This window comes from Corvus brachyrhynchos, unplaced genomic scaffold (genome assembly GCF_000691975.1).
Source record: "Corvus brachyrhynchos isolate BGI_N302 unplaced genomic scaffold, ASM69197v1 scaffold115, whole genome shotgun sequence".
Classification (NCBI taxonomy): domain Eukaryota; kingdom Metazoa; phylum Chordata; class Aves; order Passeriformes; family Corvidae; genus Corvus; species Corvus brachyrhynchos.
In genome coordinates, this window is record NW_008239553.1 from 11333026 (window position 1) to 11354617 (window position 21592).

Here is a 21592-nt window from a genome sequence, read left to right on the forward strand (position 1 = left end):
CGGTATGTTAGGATTTAGGCTGAAACCAGAGCTGACCCGCTCTGTTTTTCCCAGGAACTCACCTGAGCATTCTCCAGGAGCATTCATAGTGTTTTGTATGGATCACTAAAGCGATAAGACTTTTTTCACCCTGCTTAGGTGAAAGGATCGATTCTAAATATATCGGGGCTTTGGAGGCCTTTCCTCTCCCCTCCCCCATTATGCATTAGCTCTTTAGAGTTACTGTACTGCATGGCTTAAAATCCAAGAACTGCTGTGCTGTCACATCCATCACCTCCTCTAGGTTGATAGAAGAGGACAGTTGTGCAGCTTTATGGATTTGCTGAACCCGGACTTGTACCCAGTAATTAAGAAGGTATAGGTTCCAAGGTATATATATTTTTTAAATGTGCTGTTGCTGAATGGTTAGTAATAAGAGAGAAAATATTTGCTTATTACTAGAGGCAGTATTAATGGTTTTTGGTTTTGCTTCTAAGATGTGAAATTTTGAGCGGGTCTTAAACTCTGTCCTTTCCAGGATCTTATGCAACACTTAGCCTTCTGCACCTCAAACAGATATTAGAATAAAGATGCAGTCCTACTGAAATGAGCAGCAGAGTACCCAACAGAAGGTAGGTAAAGGCTACATGCAGGAAGCCCGGACTTATTCCATGTGCAGATCTGTTAATCACTTTAAGTACTTTGAATGCAGGATCAAGAGCAGATTGCTCGTTATCTGGATACTTGCGAAGCAAAGCTGTGCTGGCTGACTATGGAAGGTAGAGCTAAAATTGCAAATTAGCTTCTGGCAAACTGCTACAATATGAGGTCTCATTTTGGAGCGAATTTTTGAAATCCTTTCCCAGATGCTTAGTTCTGTCCTCAAGACAGAATGCCAGTGTACTGCCAATAGGACTTAATAATTAAAAAAAGGATTGCTTGGCAATCTCAGTCCCTTGTTCCCTTTGCAGTACTGCTGCTTTTTGGACTTGTTCGACAAACTGCAGACTTAATAGCGATCTTCTGTCTCTCTGAGACAATGGCAGCAGCATGAAGCAGTATATTAAGGCTATCTTTTTATCTAGCATCCAGTATTTACCACCTCCAGCATCTGAGCTGACATGTATCTTGGGAAGTTTTGCTTATTTATCGGAGGGGAAAGTAGGATTGGAACAACCTGAGTAAGTTCAGTGAAACCATCTTCTATGCAAGAATATTTTTGTTTCATCTATGAATACTTGTGTCCTTGAAATAAGGACTGTTCAAAAGCTACAGGACAATGGTTAATACTTGTATTGCTATAGTACCTTCTGTTTAAGAACCCTGAGGATTTCAGGATGCACTGCATTTCTTCAGAGTACAGTGGAATTTTTAATTATTTTTTCAGATAAAAGCAAGTAGAAAATGTAGTAAGTGGCCCATGCAAGAAACAAAAGATGCTTATCTGATTTTTCTGAACTGGTCTTCATTTAAAAGTATTTCACAGCCTTGCAGTGGTTGAAACTGTTTGGTCTGGAAATAGATTTAGAAGGCAGTGAAAGGGATTTGTACAAAGTGCAAATTATACCTATATTGTGGAGAGACAAGTGAAAAATATTCTGTAGGGTGAAATTGTCTGTCCCAGTTTTGAAATTCCAGGGTCTTAGTGTGTCAGGGAAGAAATTAAAGTTAAAATAAAGCTTCTTCAGAGCTCTCCTCGCTTGCATAAGTATTCTGGGGTCTGAAAAACATCCCTTAGAAAACATACATGGTCGAGTAAAAAGATTCTTTGTTGAAAACAAAGTTTCCTGTAACAGATTGGCTCCGTTTTGGACATACTGTGCCGTGGGTGGGTTGCAGAGTCTGGATCCTGTGATATTACTCAGTCCTTTATCCTCTCTGGCAAACCTTCAACTTCAGTAAGCCTTTAGCTTTTTTGGGAAATTTGTGTTAAGCAATTTTTGGATAAATTTGGAATTGTTTGGAAATGGAAATATTTTTCAGTTTCCTTCAACTCTTGTACTTGAGACTTCTACTGTATTGGTGGCAGAAAGAGGCTTTAATGGTAGTACCTTCCCGTATGGGCCTGGATTGCTCTTAAATCATACCACGGAAACGACTTGCATTATTTAGAACTGAAACCCTGCTCAAGTTTTGCGTTTAAGGATCTTGGAGTGAAACAGCATTGGTTTTCATAAAGGTTTTTCTTCGTTCTTTTGGTAAAGTTTCTGTACCTGGGATTTGATGGACTCTGATCTCTCTCTTTACAGTACTTGAATTATCTAAATGAAGGAAGTAGATGGGCTGATGCTTATTCACCATCTGACAGCTTCTGTATTTTGCATTTTGATATTTTGCATTTTGGTCAGTAAAGCCACAGTAGGCTGTTCTGTTTTCAGGATGGAGGAAGAAATAAAATGCATCCAATATTCCCACCCACAATGGTACTCCAGCCAATGGTCTTTCACATTCCAGCTATGACAGGGTAAGCATTAGTTCCCTTGTTTATAGTTTCCAGTTAGCCTTAGTGATGTCGAAAACAGTCATTGTACAGTAGCAGATGAGCAAAGGCCTGTGGGAAAACAAATCTGGTGCTAGGCTGTTGTGTCCATTGGTGCTTCAGTTGCTCTGGAATGATCTGCAAAAACATCCAACTGTGTTAAAAAGGTGTGGTATTATTCTGGGAAAGAAAAGTTAGGCAGAATAGTGTCATTTCCTGTGAATTTGACTTCCCTTGCCATTTTTCAGCCTTTGAGGTCATAACTAGTGGTCCTCTCAGCTCTCTTCAATCTTAACAAAATGAGAATAGATGTGCTGAAGCATTGGAAGTAAAGCAGAAACCTTGTTTAGAGTCCAGATAAAAAGGGAGACTGGGGAAAAAATTTCACTGAGTCCATACAGCTAGTTAATGATTTAAATATTAGAATTGAATGTTTCTACGGGAAATAAAATAACAAAGATGACATATTTAGCTTATTTATAGTCCTCCTGTAGTCATTCCCACCCATTGCTGTTGCTGCCTTCTAGCTCTTGGCCTATGTCAGCAGCTGATATGGCCCTAAGCAGACAAAAGCACTACACAAAGTAATGGGTAGTGGCTGCTGGGAATGAGTGTGAGTGGGATACATTTACAGGCTGAGTGCTTTTGCTGGAGATTTTCCTCTTGTCTTGACTGCTTTCTGCCTTTGTAGAATGTTGGGTGGCGAAGCATTTGACCCACAGCAGAGCTAGTGTTGGTGGAGGCTGAAACAGAACTACTGAAGTGCACTGACACTTAGAGGTGTTCATGTATTTCCACCGCCTTTGAGGGTTTTAGGCCTTCTCAACCCTACATCATCAAGGTGCTGTGTCTGTTTGGTAGCTGGCAGTCAGGGCCTCACCTGGGACATCCACCACCTGCTTTGTCTCCAGGTGCAGGAGCTCCCTTTAAGCTCAGGCTTACTTGAAGTACCTTTATAGTCAGTTTTTCTTACATTTCTGGCAAATGAGCTTCTGGTATTTTGTTCTCCCAACCTGTTTCAAAGCCCCAATATCCACCCTAGCATGCTAGAAACACTATTAAATGGTACATGTCTCTGTGAAAAATTGATAAAGCTTAAAAATATAACAATAAAATACATGAGTTTATGTTGCTTTATCACTAGGTAGTAGCTTTTTCATGATCTGCCTAGAAGTGCAGTATTTCAATAAAAGAGTAGTAGTTACTCTGGCACTAAAATCTGACTGTACTGTCTCCATTGGAGAGAAGTTACATGGAAGTTAAGTATGAAGCCAGCAATCATCCATCAAGTTAGAATTATATCCTGGTGTATCACAGATGACAAAGCCAGCTCTTTTCCCCCACAGTAAGTTTCCTCATCTTCTGGCCTTCTTCCTTACATATTTCTTTCTGTAAGTTTTCAGTTTTCATTAGACTCAGTCCTGCTCTTACTTCTTTTTCTAGTTCTCCTTCACCTAATTATTGTGACCATTTCCATCAGGCCTGATGTTCATTAGCTAATAGCTTTCTATTCTTGTGAGCCAGGTTTACTGAGTAGCTTCATGCACCGATAATTGACTTGGTGTGAACTGTGAGCTGGACCACACAAGAGACTGTCTTAGATTTTTTTTCAATTTTTTCACATTTCTTAATACACACACACACATTCTCTGGATGGGGAAATGGAGCATTAAGTTGTTGATATAGGTGTTGTCCTTAGGTACAGGGGCGATAGGCATTTTGGTGGTTAACTCTTGTGGTGGTATTGCAGGGTAATCCTGCTTCCCTTTGTATTCTTGTTACCAATTTTTGCCTTTTAAGTCAGAAACTTCTTTATTTTCTTGGTCTGCTGTGTGCCACATAAATTTGGAATACAACAGCAGAGTAGTTGAAAAAGCTGAAGCCAGCTTTTGGTATGCCTGGCTGTTCATACGATTTTGTGCAGTAGGTAGCAGCCCCTTTCCTCTACTTCAATATATAAAAGTGGGATATTTTTCCTGTGGAAGATCACACTGTAGTAGTTTCTTCCTGAATGTTGTTCTGCTTCTGAAGTGATGAGTCAGCTTATAGTACAAGCAAAGCAAAGAAGTATTCTGTTCAGGACTAAACTGTGCAGATTAACCTAATCCTTTCTCTAGGCTCAGAAACCAGAAAAATGCAATTATGACCATATTTTCCTGCCTTGATACTTAATTTTGACAGTTGAGGAGCCATTTTCTACTATCTATCTTTGATGTTGCTAGCAACTGGATCAGAATATGATAAAGAGTTTATTTTTCCTTACTTGCTCTTTCCCATTGCTTTGGCTCACTGGACACTAAGAATGCTGTCGAAACTGTTCAAAAGTGTATCTGAAAACTAAAATAACTATTCCAAAAGAAACAAGCAAAAATCTGACAGTGATACTGCCTTCCAGGGGAAATATCTGTGTGTGAAAGGAGGTTATAATACATTTCCTCGTTCTGCTGGTGTAATGTGAGCAGAACAGAGAATTAAAGCAGCAGCTGTTAATTTCATTGCCAATTTTTTTTTCTTAATTTCCCTTGTGAAAAATTTCCTTTGGTGAAAGCAGTCTACCTCTTTAAACTATCTTTTTGTGCCTACTAGTAGTATAGTGTTGGATTAAAAATAGGAGGTATGTGACTGAGGTTTTATAGTGACCAACTTGAAACCTAAGTAAAGATTCATTATATTTGTTTTAGTGATCGGATTGAAAGATTTGGTGCAGGTGGTTTATCTGTTTTTGTAGGATAAAGGAGCATGTTCAGAAGGAGAGTAGATGGGTTTAAGAAGAAGAGAATTAAAGGAAAGGGGTAGAAATGTATGTATTCTGGCAAAAGGAAAGAGGTTCAGACTTAGTGCTTCTAGCATAATTGGAAAGAGGAAAAACATTGTAATACAAATAAGCGGAATGAAAGGTATATCAACATCGCAGTTATTTGCATTGCAACACTATAGTAAAGTTCAAAATATTCCCAAAATAAAATTGGATCAGCAGTTTTAAAGTTCCTAATGCAGTGGCTAAGAAGTAGGAGTGGTACATATGAGATGGGGTTTACCCAATCTCATAGGGTTTTTTAAAATATAGATACAAGTAGATCAAAGGATACACAGCTTTATGCCCCGCGAAGGTTATACATCTTTATACTCCTGTCTTTGTCTTGTCTTGGTGTAAGCTGCTCTTATGTCTTTCTGGTAGATACATGAGTGAAACCACGGCTGTATAATACCTGGAAATGACGCCTTCCTTGCATTAAGGCTTTGGGTGTTTGTCAGGGGTGTTCACCATTGACTTCTCAACTGATTCAATGGTTATTAAGGTGAGTGGTGCAAGATGCAATGAGAGATGACCTCCAGCTGGCTTTGTGGGCAAAGGGGCAATTTTAGAACTTATTTTGCAGTAGTACCAGTTTGACTTACATTAGCTGTCCTACTAATAGAACAATATGTTTCTGACAACTTAATGATGTTCAGAACACTGAGGTAATCTTGCAACGATAACTAAATTGGTTTTCACCAGATGTGTCTCTAACATCTTGTGTGTAGCGAAACTTCTGTAATTGAAACAGCTTGTTTATACCAGACCACAGAGATTCATGTGGTTTCAGTAAACACTTAGCACAGATATGCCTTTAGTTATGACAGGCTCCTGTGGAGGGTATATTATATATATACATGTGCATATATATATATATATGCACATGTATATTAGACTTACTCTTGGAATCCCTTTCTGTAGAGGCTTTGTCTTTTCTCTGACGGCTTGGAGCCTAGGAGGACTGACTCCTGAGATGCTGTGAGTTGGCTTCATGTAAGCCAGCTTTCATTGTAATGATCCATGGCAATAGAGGGGAGAGAAAGGGAAGGAGAAGACATTTACCTTTTGAACATGTAAGGCTGTGGCAGGTGTGCATCTGTTGCATGCATGCAAGACAGAATTTCATCTCTATAGTTTATTACTTGCCTCCAGGGCAACCGTTCTGTAGTTTAATCTGATAATTTATGGCAAAGTTGTAACTTGGCTAGCATTTCATCTGTTAATTTTTGTAACTTCACTTTGTATTCTTTCAGAGTTCATTTGATGATTTGGTCCTCTGTTTTGCCACTTAGAACTAATCAGTGGTTTTGGTACTGTACATTATGTCCTTAATAACAAAATTTTAAATCTGCAGGTATCAGTATTTTCACTGCAGTGATTCCTCCTTCTGAAAGGCATCTATCTCCATAATGGCTTGTGATGATGAGACAGAAGATCCAGCAGTAGGAACTACATAAAGGCTGGAGGATATGATGGCATTTTAGAAATCTTAACCAAGTTGGTTTTTGTATTGCTTTGAATATTAAGGCAGATGTTTTTTGTCTTTCTAGTGAAGCATAATAATTAGGAATTCGGTGGAACAGGAGGAAGAGCTGACTCAGTGTCAGGTAACATTGTGTCAGTTGTACTTCTGGGGATCTGTTCCTATGATGTTTGTTTTCAGTACAAATCTTTGTTTAAGCAACAAAAGCATCTAAGTTGGCCCTGACTCTAGAAAAGAAACCCTCATTCTTCTTGAAGCCACTGATACACAACTGTGACTCATGAAACTGAAAATCATATGCTTTGGGATCTGTTATCACTAGGATCTGGATGCTTCTACAGGCTTCTTAATGACTTTAGGTAAGACTGATGTGGGATCTGTGGAAAGCCTGCTAGCTATTAATGCACATACAGAATGATACTAATAATGGGGAAGGTAAATTGGCTTCACCTGACCTCAAGAAGTTGGTTTCCATTGCTTTCAACTCTGCTAGAAAAGCTGCTAGCTCAAATCACAAACAAGCATAAGAGGATCCTGGGTACATCATCCATTCTTGCTCTTCCATACTAACTAAGAAACCATCTTTAAATGGTACCAGCATTGACAGAGTTAACACCCTGTCACTCTTCCTACAGATTGAAACTGGCATGCCATGCAATGTTGCCTTTCCTCTTTGTTACTGCAGCTTGTTTTGGACAGAGCAGAAGCCCAAGCATCACATAGATGGAAACCTCTATCAAAAAGTACTGAAAATGTAACAATGACAAGTTAGGAAATTTTTCGCAAGAGTCTGATAGGAAAATACCTTGATGCTTCTTGTAGGACACCAAAGATGTTCTTTGAGAATATGGAGGAAGCTCAGTAGACATTTTCATTTCAAACAAAAAAGACTGGTATTCATCATAACCTAGATAAGAGGAGGCCCAGTGCTTAATTTCTGCCTTTATATCTCAGCTCTCTAACATGCCTTGATTGACTGTTGTCTTTCAGCACTTGCAGTCTGCCTGGGTCTCAAGGAATAAAACATTGGGGTCAAATCAAGGGTCAGTAATGACTCTTGAAAGTCCATGTGGTGATCGAGTTCTTAGTACACTCTCAGTGGTTTAAATTACACAGCTAAATCATATGTATCTGTATCTGGATGACTGCCTGATCTAGGGAAGGTCTTGCTGAGGGATACTACAGCAAGTTTGGTCGTATTCATTCTACACTGGGACATGTGGAGATATGGAAGAGCTGTCCTGCTGGACAGAACTTCTGTGAGCTGTAATTAATTTCTCATTGTCACATGTTTATTTTCTAGAGGACAAGTTCCAAGTCCTTCAGGAATACATGAAAGCATATGTGAGCACAAATGGATTTTTACTCCTGTAAGGACATGCATGCATGGTATGCTTCACTGAAGGTTGCTAACCATTTTAATGTTACTTTAAGCCGCTGTGCTTTCCTTTGCACTTGCAGTATGCAAAGAGCATGGTGATTTGCTATATTAAGTTGTTTATCTGCAGCATTTGGATGCTGAAAGCTGTCTGAATGTGTTTGCAATATCTGATTTGCTTCACCAGTCCCCTTTGCACACTGCTGGTTGGCTCCTACCATGCTACTTAAGATCAGCTTTTAGCCTGTGCTACAGAGGAAAAAGAGGAGCAGTAGTACATAGCAGACCTTCATCTACAATTTGGCTGGCTCTGTGCATGCACACAGGAAGAGATTTTTTACATGGGCCTTGCTGAAACAGGGAAAGGCTAATCCACCCCTAAAAAGCTGACACATTCTTCATATTCCACCTGCTGGTTTGGATCTTGTTCTTCCTTGGTTGCTTGCAGACTAGGTTCAGTGTCTCTCCTGCCAAACAGTCTCTCTTTTGAAGGCTGGGAATGTGAAAGATTTTCTATTAAATTTTCTACCTGTTTTAAACCTCTGTATCATGGGCAGATCTTTAAAATCAGCAGACAAGAATGAGATTTACTTCCTTGATATATTAGCTGTGTTTTGGCGTAAGTGCTTTATATTTGTGCCTGAACTTGTTTGTTAGTGTAGTAGGTTGACCCTGGCTGGATTCCAGCAACCCACCAAAGTCCCTCTGTCACTCCCCTCTGCACCTGCACAGGGGAGAGAAAATATAATAAAGGGTTCGTGAGTTGCAGTAAGGACCAGGAGGGATCACTCATCAAATACCATCACAGGAAAAACCAGACTTGAATTAGAGACATTAATTTAATTTGTTAACAAAAAAATCAGGGCAGGATAATGAGAAGTAAAAGATCTTGAAAAAGACACCTTCCTTCCTTCCCAGCTCTATTTCCTTCCCCCACCAGTGCAAGGAGACAGGGAATGGGGGTTGTGGTAGTTCATCACACGTTGTTCCTGCTGCTGCTTGGGGAGAGGAGTCCTTCCCCTGCTCTGGTGTGGGGTCCCTCCCATGGGAGACGATCCTCCATGGACTTCCCCAGCATAAATCTATCTCATGGGCAACAAACTCAACAAACTGCCGCAACATGGGTCACTCTTCCTGCACTCTTCCCTCATGGGGTGCAGTCCTTCAGGCACAGCCTGCTCCAACATTGGTCCGCCATGTGGTCCCAAGTCTTGCCAGGAAACCTCTCCACAGGTCTGCAGGTCCCTGCGAGGAGCCTGTTCAGTGTGAGCCTCTCACAGGGTCACAGCCTTCTCTCAGGCATCCACCTGCTCCGGTGTGGGTCTCCTCCATGGGCTGTAGGTGGATCTCTGCATCTGTGTGGTCCTCCCTGGGCCGCAGGGGCACCGCTGCTTCACCATGGTCTGCACCATGGACTGCAGAGAAAGCTCGGCTCTAGTGCCTGGAGCACCTCTTCCCCTTCCTTCTGCACTGATGTTGGTGTCTCCAGAGTTGTTCCTCTCACTCTCACTTCACTCTTCTCTTGATGCAATTACATTCTGCATGATAACTGTTTGGGTTTTTTTTATTCTTCTGAAATATGTTGTCACAAAGGTATTACCATCACTTCTGATTGGCCCACCCTTGGCCAGCAGCACATCCATCTTGGAGCCACCAGGGATTGGCTCTGCTGGACATCAGGAAAGCTTCTAGCATCTTCCGGCCCTCCCAATACCAAAACCTGGCCATGCAGACTCAATACAGTTCGGCCAGATGTTGATTGTCTGGCTAGTGTTAGCTCAGTCTCAAATCTGTTAAAAGAGGGAAAGGTACATTAACTCTGTAAGTGTAGGGAGTATGTTGCTTGTTTGTGTTTCATGTGTCTTGTTTGTTTTGTTATAGACTAATACGAGTGCAGAAGTAGTACTTGCAAGAGAGGACTTGCACTGAGAATACTAAACAAGGTGTAATAACTGATTGTAGGTAAAACTCAGAAGCAAATGAGACCATGTTGATTAGCATAAGCAAAATGCATTTGCAGTGTCCTAGCAACCTTCTATGTGTTCTCTGCAAAAGAGATTTTTTTTTTTAAAGAGGAAACTGAAATGAATTCATATTTCACCTATTCTTCATTGAAATTCAAGCAAACACAAGAGGGGAGAGTCAAGGTTTTTGGTTTGAAAATCTGACATATGGGCGAGGGAGGCTCCTGGCAGTTACAAGTGAGCCTGTTGATACTGAATAATATAATAAAGGGAACTGTAACAGATGCTGGAAAGACTTACCATTCTTAAAACTAATTTTGAAAAATTTGGATTGCAAGATTACTATCCCAAGCAATTATTACAAGTAAATAGAAAAGGAGCCAAGGATGTAAATAAGGAATCAAGGACTTGCAATAAATCAGTCTCTTTTGTTGCCCTTCTCTGTGATCTTTTGTCATGGTAATTTTTCTTACTACCCTGCATCTGAGTAAAGAACAAGTTCTGGATACAAAATGCCTATGTAAGTACTAATTATTTTGTTAGAACTTAATACAAATCAAGGTAATTAGATTTAAAGAACCCCTTACCTGTAAGGTATGTACAAAGTATGTGATATATGGTGCTCTGTCCTGCTGTTGAGCTCATTCAGACAGAATATGATCTGTGAACAGTAAATTTGTTTGTTCCTCATTGTGATTATGGAGGGAAGCAAAAAAACCCCCAACCCCCCCCAACCCCATACTTTCTTGTCTCAAAGTTTTACTTTAACTTTACAACATCACTGTACATCTCTATGTTACTGCATTTAAATTTAAAATTAGATTTTGTTATTCTGCCAGTTCTTTAGGCAGAATGGATACAAGCTAGAAAAAGAAGCACTATGTATGTTCTAGGAAGCTTTTCACTTTGCAATCAATGAGTGACTTGCTAGCAATTTCTTTTAGCACTTCTTCATCTGCTAGAAAGAAGTAGAAAAGTTAGACTTACTTGAAGAAAAGGCCCAAGGAAGGCACCTTCTGTACCTTGGTTTCGTGTGGTGGCTCTGTTGTGCACTGAAGTATTGCTCTAAAAATGCACATGCTTTTGCCAAAATGAAGAGAACAGTAACTCTAGGCCTCAGTCTCTTTTCTCTGTAATTTGGAAATGGAGCATGTTAGAAGAAATTTTGCAAAAGAAGCAAGAACCAGGAGCTTAACCACAGGTGTAGTTTCTTCACACCTTAAGTTGTCCCACAAAAATATTTGGAGTAGTATTTTGTGAATTCTGAAGCCTTGTAAAAGGGTAACTGACTTTTTTAAATTTTCAAAGAACAATTTCTTTAACTTTATTACTAAACTAAAAGCAGTTTTTAAACATTGTAAATGTGTGTTACTTATTATGTAGAAGGGTTCAAATAACACTTATTTTTTATTTTGTAAGAAACCCCATTTTGATTATTGGAAGGAATGATACTCCCCCCACCCAAAAAAAAAAAAGAAAAGAAAAAGCTGTGTTAGACATTTGAGTCTTTTCATGGACTGCTGAAAATGGTCCTGAAGATGATTTTTTATATATGTTCTGTAATTTTTGCAGCATGTTTGCCTTTCATAGTGGTTTGTTTTTTTTTTTTTTATGATCCACAATTGTTTGGTTATGGGGTTTTTTTGGTTCAGTTTGGTTTTTTTGCAATTGATGTATCCATAGAAAAAGGAAAAAACATTCTCATGTTTTCTAAGAACCTCTGTCTGTAGTGTCTGTAATGACATTAAAAACGGAGTAGCTGCATAATGATGGTGTGTGACTGGCTTGATGATTTTTGATGTGAAGTCTTTAGAATAATAGTAATACAAATACTTTTTTCTTCACGGTGCTTTACAAAGTGGCTGAAAATAATTTCGGGGTCTTATGGTTACATTAGTTATGGAAGTTTAGTGCCCTCATATTCTGTTGCTTTGTTACATTGCTTAGTGCAAAGTTTGGTCACTTTGCACTAAGATAAAGAGGATAATGAGATGCTGCTAAAGCAGAGTGGATACTTGTGGGCTCTGGTTTACACTCGGTGGTGTAACAGTACAACTTCCCGGCTACAGAGGAAAATGTCTTATATCACAGCATTCTTGAGTTCTGCCTCAAGGTGTTTTTAAAGTTCTTGGGTATGGACTCCTTTGCCACTGAAACAGAGCAGAAAAAAGTAGTTTAATAATGATGGGGGAGGGATTCCGTGGGGAATTCCGTATATGAATTCTGGAATTGGGCATGTTATTACTGATCATAAATATATTTTTTAGTAGTCACTTAAAAGAAATTTGTGCATAGAGCTTCTACTCCTAACACATTTACATGAAGATAGGTATATCCTGCCTGTGTGTGTGTATCCGGATTTTAAAAAAAAAAAGTCCTCTAAGCAGTTCAAGAAAAAGATGCTATTACTGGCTTGCTGAGAGAGGATTAATTAGGAAATGTCTTCCCTTATCTGGATTTCTAGAAGTTACAGTGGTTCACTTCCTCTTAGCAGAGCATTATTATACAGAATGACACTAGGCGCTATATTAAATAATTATCTTATTACGTATTTGTTCTGTGGGGCTTGGTACTTTGGTTAAATTTGAAGTTATTTGCTGGAGAACTGTTCAGTTGTCAGATGAAGGGATCAGCCTGAAATAACTTGTAACAGGGTATGGTATGTTTGAATAATGAAAAGTCAGGGAAAATCTTGAAATTTGGGGATTCTCCAGGAGAATCTTTTTTTCATAAATACTAGCTTTACTCTGCATACCTTTTATTCCCCCCCTCCCTTTTCTCCAGTACTGATACTCGAAAAGGTGGAAAATGGAGATCTGAGCAACAAGATGTTGAAGATCACGGATTTCGGCTTGGCCAGGGAATGGCATAAAACTACCAAAATGAGCGCAGCTGGGACATATGCCTGGATGGCTCCTGAGGTCATCCGCTCTTCTCTGTTCTCCAAAGGCAGCGATGTTTGGAGGTATTGATTTGGCGTTAAGTGATTGGATGCTAAAGAGTAACTAGACCTTCCAGGAAACCTCTTATGTGTAAGAATGAGTAATGGTGAACCAAATATTAAAATTCAGGTCTTAAGAACACTTTATCTACCAGCTTTCCATCTGTCAGACTTACCTCAGACTTACTGTTACTGTAGAAAGTAAGTGGTGGACCAGCTACTGCATGCCTCCTAACTTCTGTTGTTCTGTAAATTTTCATTCAGATTATTCTGGGATTCATAATCCAAATCCCCTCTGCTTTATCTAAACTAAACTTTTTGTGCTTATTTGGCTATTGGTTGACATAATCAAAGGCCATAATACAATCTGAGAAGTACTTTATTTTTTTACTGTTTTACCAACAAGATAATTTTGAGATATTTTGATTTGGTAGCAGTCTGTCACTGATGTATGTGTACACTGTACTTAATTGAATTCCTCATCCTGTTTCAATCCAAATACTATATTTTTTGCTTTAATAATAATTTTATTAATTATTTCTACCCTTCTAATCTTTCACCTAGTAGATATGTGAAAGAGATGGTAGATCTCATATCTGGGTCCATCTGAGTATGTAATCCATAAATAGTAACTTGCATGTATGTATTGCCTTTTTCATTCATGCACAGGGATTTTTGTGAATGAGGTAATTTGGTGGGGAGGAGTGTAAGGGTTGGCCCGTATCCTTCCAGAAACTGACTTTGAATACCATGATTAAGTGGATTGGTAAATATAGAATTCAGTAAATAGCTCTAGGACGGCGACTTTTCTGGATGCTGGATGACTTAGAATTAGTACTGAACATCTGAAACAGATGAAATAGAGAGAATTTTGTTTTTCCTGTGGAGAAAAAGGTGTTGAAATGTCAGGGTCTTTGTCTTTAGAGTAGTAAGATTCTCTCGCTGGCCACTAATGCTCCTGCACAAGTGAGTGCATGCTGTAAAACCTGTCAGGATAAAGAAATAGCCCAGATGGTAGGCTTGTCTGGCTGTTAGGGCAGATATTTGGTGTGGGGATTTTAATTTTCCTTGTCCAGTTTTGTTGAATAGATAATGCGTTCCCTTGTGATAAGTCTGTGAACTTGTATTTTGCGCACTGATGGTGTGGATAATATTCTGACTCTGTAATTAAGTGTGGTAGCCTCTGTAGTTAATCTGAGACAAAATGAGCAAGAACCGGGCTTTTATTTGGAATGAAGTCTGGCAGAAATGAAAATCTTAAGGATGTGCACCTTTTCTGTGCACGTGATGATAGTACTGGTTTGTACACAGCTTGTCAAGCTAAAATCTAGACTTGCTGTTCTCTGAAACAGTGCTAGGAAGGGCCTTTAAGGGTAACCTTAGGGAAAGGGGGAACAGTCTTACTGTAACTTTACTAACCCAGGCATGCTGTGAACAGATCAGTAGATGTTCTGTACCAGTATGAATTCATTTTTTAAAAGTTAAGAATTATTCAGTCAGTTGGTGATTTTCATGAAGGTAGCACAAGTGCCTTCTATACCTGTGCAAAAGTCATTGACTTAAGGACTGTGAATCACTTCAGGATTTAAGGACTCTAAATAACTTAAATTATTTGTTTGTTTTTCAGAATACTTTATTTCTACTTTTGAGATTCCTTCATCACTTTCTCTTGTTAGTTACCAGTCTTCTCTTGAAAACACGTTGAGTTCCTCATAATACTCTCCCTTAAACAGAGAGTCATCACCATTAAGACAACTTATGTACTGTCTCTGAATAAGCCTTTTCTTTTTGGCGGCTAAAACCTCTTTATTTGTAGTTAAACAAACTGCAAAGAACATGTATGCAGAGGAAAAATGCTTGCCAGTGCAATCACTGCTGGTCTGTCAATGATTCTAAGCCCTAGATTTTACAAAAGCAGTCATAGTATTGTATAGTAAATCCTGTCCCCACCCAAGGATGCAACCTGAAATTCTTAACAGGATGAACTTTTTTATCCTATTAGACTTGCCCCTCCTCTTGTCCAGTTCAACCACTTGGTTAATCACTGGAGTCATAGGGTTTTTTTTTGCCTGACAACCTTCCAGTTAGTCTATGCACCATCAACAGAACTGTCTCTAATGTTCACAAACCCTTTTATTTCAACACCTTTTCTTTAAAGTTTATTAGAATAATACTGCTGGCTGAACTGTTGCCCAGCCTTTGAACAAGAATCTTGTTCTCCTTGTGTTCTTGCTGCACCAACAGGTGAAGAAGATGCTGAAAAAGATGCATGCTAGGACTGAAATTTCCTGAGTCAGTCTTATTATAACTAACTGCTGCTTCATCTTTTCAAAACATGTTTCAAGCTCCATTTAAAAAGCTCTAGCTGTTTACTCTAGAGTAGGGTTGGCAAAGAACTTAAAAAGAGTGAGGAATGGCCACACATGGTGTTTGTCACCAGGGTCTGGGCCACTGTGAAGCTTGTTCATAGTACCAGTACTTAGTAAATCTTGCTAGTGAAAACTTGTTGCTGTGAATTTTACTGTGCCATACCCACAAGCTCTAGATATACAGTAGAAACTTTGTGCTTATATTGCACAGAGGACAACAAAACTACAGTTTTATTTCAGTAAGTCAGTTCCTGTAAATCTGTTTATGTGTTTGTATTTGCTTTGGATTTACAGGGGTAAAGTTGAAGCATGGATGTTGCAGCTTATTCAGTACTGTACTGTAAGCTAATGTTAGTAGGCATATAAATAAAATTTTCCTGTCATTTGACTGTTTAAATATATTTCTTGTTTGTTACACACTTCATTTTTTACTTGTGCTGCTTGAAAGATAGTCATATTGTCAGTACTATTGGTATCTGGAATATAAAGGCACCATACAACCTTCATCTGAGTTCTCTATGTTCCTCAATTTAGATGTTTTTAAGTTACATCTACTCTGAGACCAGTGAAATAATTGAGAATTTAATTTCCATTTAGGAATGGAATACCAGCTCTAGCTAAAACCATCAGATTAGCAGATCAGGACGTTTCAGGTATTCAGTGCTGGGTGTAGAAACTTCAGTCATTAGAATATTTTGTTTTAATCAGGTGTTGGTCAAGCACTTCCATCCACAACTGACCACTTGTAGGCTTCTGTAGTCTTCTGTGTGTAATGAAGCACTGGCAAGACTTTAGTACCTGGCAGATAAGTGCTGACTAGCAATATTAGCAGAAACTCACCTAGGAGAAGCACATGCAACTGATTGATGTGAAATGGGCAGGAGAGGTCGTCTCTGGAGCTGCCAGTTCATTAACATGCAAAATGCCAGCTGTTAATAGCCATAAAAATGTGATAAAGTTTGGGTTGGTTTTTTTCTTAACAAAGGTAATGTTCTATTTTCTCTTGGAACTGGGATCTCCTTGTTGGGCTGATAATTCCTTCCTCATGGTAAGTGTTGAACCTGGAGAAATGGGTAAGAGAAGCTTATGGCACAAATGCCATGGAACAGTACCAGTGAGAAAAAAAATAGTTGTTTTTTAAAAGTTCATAGACTAACAAGGGAGGTGGCAAAATCACATGTGAAATCCTGCAGACCTCCAGCCTCCCTCACCCTGAAAATCCAGTGTGTAGGATTGAACCTGATGTTAAATGGCTTAAGGGATTACTGGATCACTGAAAGATGGTTAATTATTCACACAAGTGTCAGTTGACTGGGATGCATGGGTTGTGTCACATGGTTCATTTCGTAATTGAAGTCCAAAAATTACTACTAGGTGCTGGAAAAATAAATGAACTTGATCACTTCTTCTTTCTCCCCACTGAGAATGAGTAGAGGCCCTTGTTTCTTTCTTTCTATGCCTTTTTTTTTGTAGAAGTCTTCTGGCTCTGGCTTTTTCCTTTGTACTTGCCAGTCTTCTGCTTGAGAGTTAATATAAAACACTGTGTTCAGCACCTCTCTTGGTGTTTATTCACTTGGGATTATTGTTCAAGTGCCACAAAGCAGTATTCCCTAGTTCTGTGGAAGCAGTATTCTCAGCAATGAGCTGTAGGTGTGGTGGCATTGAGCTTCGTCAGAAGCAAAATGACCTTTCCTGCAACATACACTTCTAGTGTCACATTAGAAGAAACACCAATCTGTCTATTCCTTTTTCCTTTAAAAATTACCCTGCAGAAGAAGTGCTTTGAGCGCATCAGTAGTGATTTATCCAGTACTAGTGTTAAAGTAATAATACAACTCTTTGGTAGATTTTACTACCTTTTGCTATCAACAGTCATATCCAAACTGAAGAGTAACACGAATGATCAATCAGATTTAGACAGTTCAAATATACATTCAGCCCAGTTTTCATTTTCTTTGAGTGTTTTATAAATCCTAGAAGGCCAAAAAGAAAATGGGAACTCCTTAGACTCTTAATTTATTTTTTTTCAAATAATGCTCTTGAGACAGTAAGAAATAATAAATTATAATATCAAGAGTATGAATTACATAGGAAAAAAGCAAAAGATCGTGTAGGTCAAAAAATATTATATTCTGCTTAATAAAGTAAAATAGCTGTGTTAGCAGCAAAGGTTGGATCTTTAGTGACTAAAATCCAGTATCTAAGTGGGAAAAGTGCTGTTAAGGATGTCCATCTAAGGTTAGCAGCAGTTACAGTGAATGTTAAAGGTGTAGTGGAAGGGAGATTGCAAGAGTACAAGTTGTGATAATGTACTCCCAAAAGGATAGGGAAACGGTTGATTTGAAACAAGAAAAGCTTAATATTTTAGCTTCAGACTGTTTCATGGAGCAGCTATTTAAGGAGCTTGTAGGAAGAGAAGCAATTTTTCATTCCATCTTCAAGTGTGCTTAGGAGGCCTTCAAGGTTGCATAGTATGACATGGTCTAAATATATGTAACTTAGATTTTATATCTTTGCAAGCACAATTAAGAAAAATTAATCCGTTACAGTAGTGTTTAATCTCAACATTACTGACCTTGGGAATTTTGTGTAAAAACAACAAAAGGGGAACACGCAACATGGATATCTTTTAAGGACACTGTTTAAGTTCTGAGTGAATGTATGGGAAAGCCTTTAGAAGAATGAAAAAGACAATGTGAAAAAGACTACTGAAAGACATATTTTTAAAAGCTCAATCTGTATCCAAATGAGGAAAATTATGCATGGACTTGAGCTCTGGCAAGTTGAACATAAAACAAAGAAGATAAAAGGGTTTTGAGGAAAGTCTTCTTAAAAACTGAATCACTTGCTTTCAAATGCAGCACAGGTGAGAACCCTGCAGGAGAACATACAGTCCAGAGGAGAGCAAAATGTAAGAGTGCAAAGAAGATGAGGCTATACTAGAAAAAAACATCAGTGACTTGTGTCTGCTAGAATAGAGCAAAGAGAGGCATTTTAAGCTGAAAGTTTCTCTTTAAGGGAGTCAAGCCTGGAGGACATATCTTACTGAAGTAAAGTTCACACAGGTGTTAAAACTGACTGATAAAATGAGCAGTAACATTTCCTGAGATTTGCAGTAACACCCAAGATTTCTACAAGAACATGAGAGTCAGCTGAGTTAATGTCTGTGCTGTGTAATCTGTTGCTTAAAGCTGCTATAGTACCAGAGAAATGGAAGGCAGCAGACATGGTGGCAGGTCTTAAAAGAGCTTCCTGAGGATTAGCAAGTGTGATTTTGAGTTCTTCTAAATGGTAGAAGCAGCCCTAAAGAGTAGGGAGCTGGTGGACATGTGAGCACAGCTGGGGAAGAGTCAGCTTTTGTAGAAGAAAATGTAATACCTTGTGAAAAGTGAAAATGCTTGAAGGAGATATTGACTATGTGGATAAGTGGTGAGATTGCTTATACTATATTTGGATTTATAAAGACTTTAAGCAAAATCTTTCATCATAAGCTTTTAAATAAAGTAAATTGATGTGAGAAAGGAGTGCAAGTATTTTTCTTGTCATTTAATCAGTTCTTAATTACTAGAGGAATAAATTAGTTTTCTTGGTGGGGAATTCTGTGTTCAACACAATCATAAGTGATTTGAAAAAAACAATAAATTGTTAGGTAGCATGGTTGATGATAACCAGGTTATTCAGGATAAGAAAGATTAATCTACTGCAGAGAGATGAGGAAAAGTTTTACTATAATGAACGATAAAATAGGTGGTAGTGGTAATAAATACAAAGTAGTACCCATGGGAGAATTTCATATGGGCTCTAAATTTCACTATTGTGGTTCAGTAAAAACACATTGGAGCTACTATGCATAACTTAGCTGATTTTATAAAGAGTGAGGCAACTGGCAAATGAAAATTTAATAGGAAAGAAAGAAAAGAAGCAATACTGCTTGTGCCTCTCCCCACATCTTTAAAACTTCGTGATTTTGCTCATTCTAACAGAAGATGTCAAGGTTAATGAAAGATATAAAATGGCTTGTGTTCAGGATAGTAACTAGATTAGGACTTATCTATATTAGGATTTGGGGGTCTGGAAAGAAGATGATTTAGGCAGGATGTGTAGGAGCCTGTGAAATCATGGATGGCAATAGAAGGAGCTAATAGGGAACATATGTTTACTCTTTCCTGTATTGAAAGAACTACAGGGAAGCCAATGAAATTACCAAGTGACAAGCTCAAAACACATACATGAAAGTATTTTTTGGCAATGCATCATTAAATTTGTGGAGTTCACTTCCTCAGAATATAGTGGATGGTAAATGGGTTCAGAGGAAAGTAAGAGATCAATGGAAGAAAAAACTGTCAGGTCACTGAGTATGAAGGAGCAGTTTCTGTTTTGGGTTTCCTAGAAGCAGAAAAAATATTCTGAGGTTATGTTTTTCCTTATATACTTTGGGGGAGAACACTCCTGGAACTATTTCCATAACTTCGTAGGTAGTATTTTGTAGAACATCTTAAGAACAGCTTAATTCTGAAGAAGTATTTTTGACTTATTTTTAGAAATCACAAACTGCCAAACAAGCCTTCTTCATATTTTTGGGTGTTTTCAGAGCTTCTGTTTTGAAGCTAAATTAGAAGATTTACGGTTTTCAGATTATTCCCAGTTTTCAGAGAGGAAATTATTTTTGCCTAAAAGGTGAAAATGTCATCTTATTTCAGACTTACTAAAAAAAGCAGGCAAAATAAGGCAGATCACCAGCTTGGCAGTCATGATAAGCTTGTTCTGAAAACTGCAGTTTCTTTAGGGTACCAAACTCACAGATTCAGGTATCTTGTTGCTTAACAAAGACTGTGTTAAAGTCAAACACCTGTTCTCTTTTTTGTTTCCTTCCCGCTAGTTATGGTGTGCTGCTTTGGGAACTGCTAACAGGAGAGGTACCATTCCGAGGAATTGATGGTCTTGCAGTAGCATATGGTGTTGCCATGAATAAGCTTGCCCTTCCAATCCCTTCCACATGTCCTGAGCCTTTTGCCAAACTCATGGAAGGTAAGCCAGCTGTGGTGTGAGTGTGGTTTGTGCTGTTTCTAGAGTGCTGTTGAGCATGGTCTCTTTGTGTTGGTTTTGTTACCTAAGAGCACAGATTTCTCCAGTGGCTTTATTCAATGCTGCAGGTTATTATGGGAGCCAGGCTGGGCTGGGTAGTGTGCTGTGACAGCCGCTCTACTACCAGAGTAGTGGAAGAGATTTTTTTATCAACTGGCTTTATAGGAAAATGGGGGCTATTGCTGTCATCACTTAGCTTGTTTTCTAGTAGTTAAGACGCACCAACACCAAAACTTCACTTACTTTGGTCTAGTTTGAAGGCTTTAACTTATTTTCAAATTCATAGGTCGAACATCTTGCTAGGTAATGTCAGATTGGTTTGAAACAAAACTTTATCCTACTGATACTTCAGGGAGACGGTTTAAATGTGGCTTTGCCGTTCCAAAACAACCCATATTTTCTGTCAGATTGATGTGATTTCCTGCTTTGCCTGTGGAGGTAGTTAGTGCCCAAGGAGGGCTACAGAAATATAGGAGAAAATCTGAAAGAAATATAGGAGTTAGTCATCAGAGCTACTGTGGTTATTAAAAAGGATTCTATGAGGTAGCTTTCAGGTGTGCTTATGTGACCTGGTCTGCTGGCCATTGCAACTACTTTCGTGTGTCCTGAGCTTCAGTTGTTTCTCCCTCCCTCTCTCCTGCCCTCTCTCTCTTCCTTACCTTCAGTACTTTTGTCAGTGTCCCTCTTCCCAAGGATTTCCAAGTGTTTATATAAACATTTTTATACCTATCTGGCAGAAAGGAAAACAGAGGTAAAGAGAAATCAAACTTGGTTTATAGTCTTGGTGAGCAAAGAATGAGTCTCAACATAGAACTGATACTCTGTGGCCTCTGGTGGTGCTTTTAGCCTCAGGAAAGGGGTATGAGTCATGAAAAAAATGTTTCTGATGGATTTCCCTGTTTTTGGAATACTTTTGCATTTCTCTGGTCTCTTCTTTAGGTTACAGGCTTCAGTCAAGGTAAAGTAAAAAATTTCATGTATGTTCTGCTAAAAAAGAAACATCCTACTGGATAGTAAACAGCAGTACAGTTGCAGGTAGAGTAGCTTGGAGGCAGTGTAAAGTGAGAAACTGCACCTGAGAGAGTTGATGGAACTACCAGCTCCGTGTTATGCTCAG

The 21592-nt window shown here is 38.8% G+C and overlaps 1 protein-coding gene and 1 long non-coding RNA gene across 2 annotated transcripts in view; one reads left to right on the top strand and one right to left on the bottom strand.

Annotated features, from left to right (window-relative positions):
* Positions 1-21592, top strand: part of MAP3K9 (mitogen-activated protein kinase kinase kinase 9) — a 49140-nt gene that overhangs the window by 9704 nt on the left and 17844 nt on the right. Inside the window, exons 2-3 of the mRNA XM_008639506.2 lie at positions 12865-13045; positions 20270-20418. Of these exons, the coding sequence (XP_008637728.1) occupies positions 12865-13045; positions 20270-20418 (330 nt within the window). The remainder of the gene's footprint in view (positions 1-12864; positions 13046-20269; positions 20419-21592) is intronic.
* On the bottom strand, positions 9104-11695 carry LOC108448517. The gene is made up of 3 exons (XR_001864412.1): positions 11068-11695; positions 10668-10741; positions 9104-9906 (listed from the first exon to the last, which is right to left on the bottom strand). It is a non-coding gene; the product is annotated as an uncharacterized LOC108448517 (long non-coding RNA).